This window comes from Cephus cinctus, unplaced genomic scaffold, assembly GCF_000341935.2.
Source record: "Cephus cinctus unplaced genomic scaffold, Ccin1 Ccin1_scaffold1923, whole genome shotgun sequence".
NCBI classification, from domain to species: domain Eukaryota; kingdom Metazoa; phylum Arthropoda; class Insecta; order Hymenoptera; family Cephidae; genus Cephus; species Cephus cinctus.
Window position 1 is genome coordinate 5,228 of NW_014334060.1, and position 1,405 is coordinate 6,632.

A 1,405-nucleotide genomic window follows, 5' to 3' on the forward strand; every position below is an offset into this window, starting at 1 on the left:
TATTTAGCCGGTAGATGCTTCCATGGACAAGGCGGTTGAAACAGGAACGTTGCAGGTTCGGAGAAATTGTTGTCGACTCCAATCACGGATAGCTCCTTCAGGACAAACTCGTTCGAGGGTTTCTTAAAACCTTATACGTCCACGATAAATTCCATTTTTTTTATGAACTGCACAGGGAGCTACAATTACAGCGTCTTTATACCAATTTCTTCACCCCACCACTGATCTGGTTGTATTCCACTATACGATCGTGCAGGATCAGGCAGAATGCCGATGTATCGGCAGGGAAATTGTCTTGCGCTTCGAATTCCAGACGAATATCGACGGGTCCGAGTTTGAGGGACTCGTTTTGTTTGGAGCAATCGATAACGATCAATGGAGCGTACTCGAGAAATTCATTCTTCTTAAGCAAAGGCTCGGGATCCTTGCCATAGTACGTAGCTTGAAAGTTTACAAACATCTCGTACAGCAGGGCAAACTGATTATGATCAATGTCAAGATTCAGATTTCCATAGGGATAACATTGCGAATTCAAAAGGAGCTTAACGTCTCTGACGTTGCAGTGGTCAAAGTGACTAGCGTTCTTATTTTTCTTATTCTTTCTGCTCGTCTGAAAACCCAATATCACGTATCGTGAGTACCCAATATCACGTATCCAACTGAGTCGACGTCTTGACGGTCCACACGTGTTTCGAAGTGGTGGGGAGTAGAGGGTACTCGTACAGCTCCCAGGTACGGAAGCTCAGGGAGATGGGTGCATCCCTCTCGATGAATTTCAGCAGTTGTATCATTCGTCGATCCGACACCTTTACGTACGGTATCAACCATTCCAATTTGTGAATTACGACTTTGCATTCTTCCGCAGCAGTTTGCACTATTGCATTGACATCGCTCTTTGCTCTCGTCAGAATCAACTCGTGTTTAGCGTTAACGACGATCTTGCGATAATCTTCATTGACATCGCTCTTTGCTCTCGTCCTAGTCCTAGTCCTTCTTTGTAGGGTTTCAAATACAGTCCTTTGCCTAACGCGATGGCTTCCATTGTCTCGTTGTGCCTCTGACTTTCCTTCAGTTGTTCCTTGTTTGCATTCGCATCGTTCACGGCTTTGGCTATACCTGCAGCACCGCCAGCCAACGCTCCAGCGGCGCTGAGACCCGCAAACACGGGGACGAGAAACGGCAGGAAGCCTCCGACTTTGGACGGTACGGGTAGAATACGCGGTGCTCGCACGTTGCGCTTTCCACCTGCTCGTTTGACGGCCGCTTGTGCACCCTTGAGAGCAGATCCGATAGCTACTCCTGCATCGTTGCTAGGAATCATCGATCGTTTGGCTTCCTCGATGACTTTCTTCAGCCTTACAGTCTTTGGCTTCTTCTTCTTCTTCTTGAGTCCCATACCCAGTTT

General features: G+C 47.3%; 1 protein-coding gene across 1 annotated transcript; it reads right to left on the minus strand.

Moving 5' to 3' along the window:
- Positions 1–910: 910 nt before the first annotated feature.
- LOC107273989 lies at positions 911–1,396 on the minus strand. Its single transcript, XM_015752701.1, has one exon. It carries the CDS (start codon positions 1,394–1,396, stop codon positions 911–913), a length of 486 nt encoding a protein of 161 aa, XP_015608187.1.
- Between the last annotated feature and the right edge of the window lie 9 nt (positions 1,397–1,405).

Excerpts from the sequence above, each read along its gene's own strand:
- LOC107273989 (XM_015752701.1), bottom strand. The coding sequence starts at position 1,396 with ATGGGACTCAAGAAGAAGAAGAAGAAGCCAAAGACTGTAAGGCTGAAG.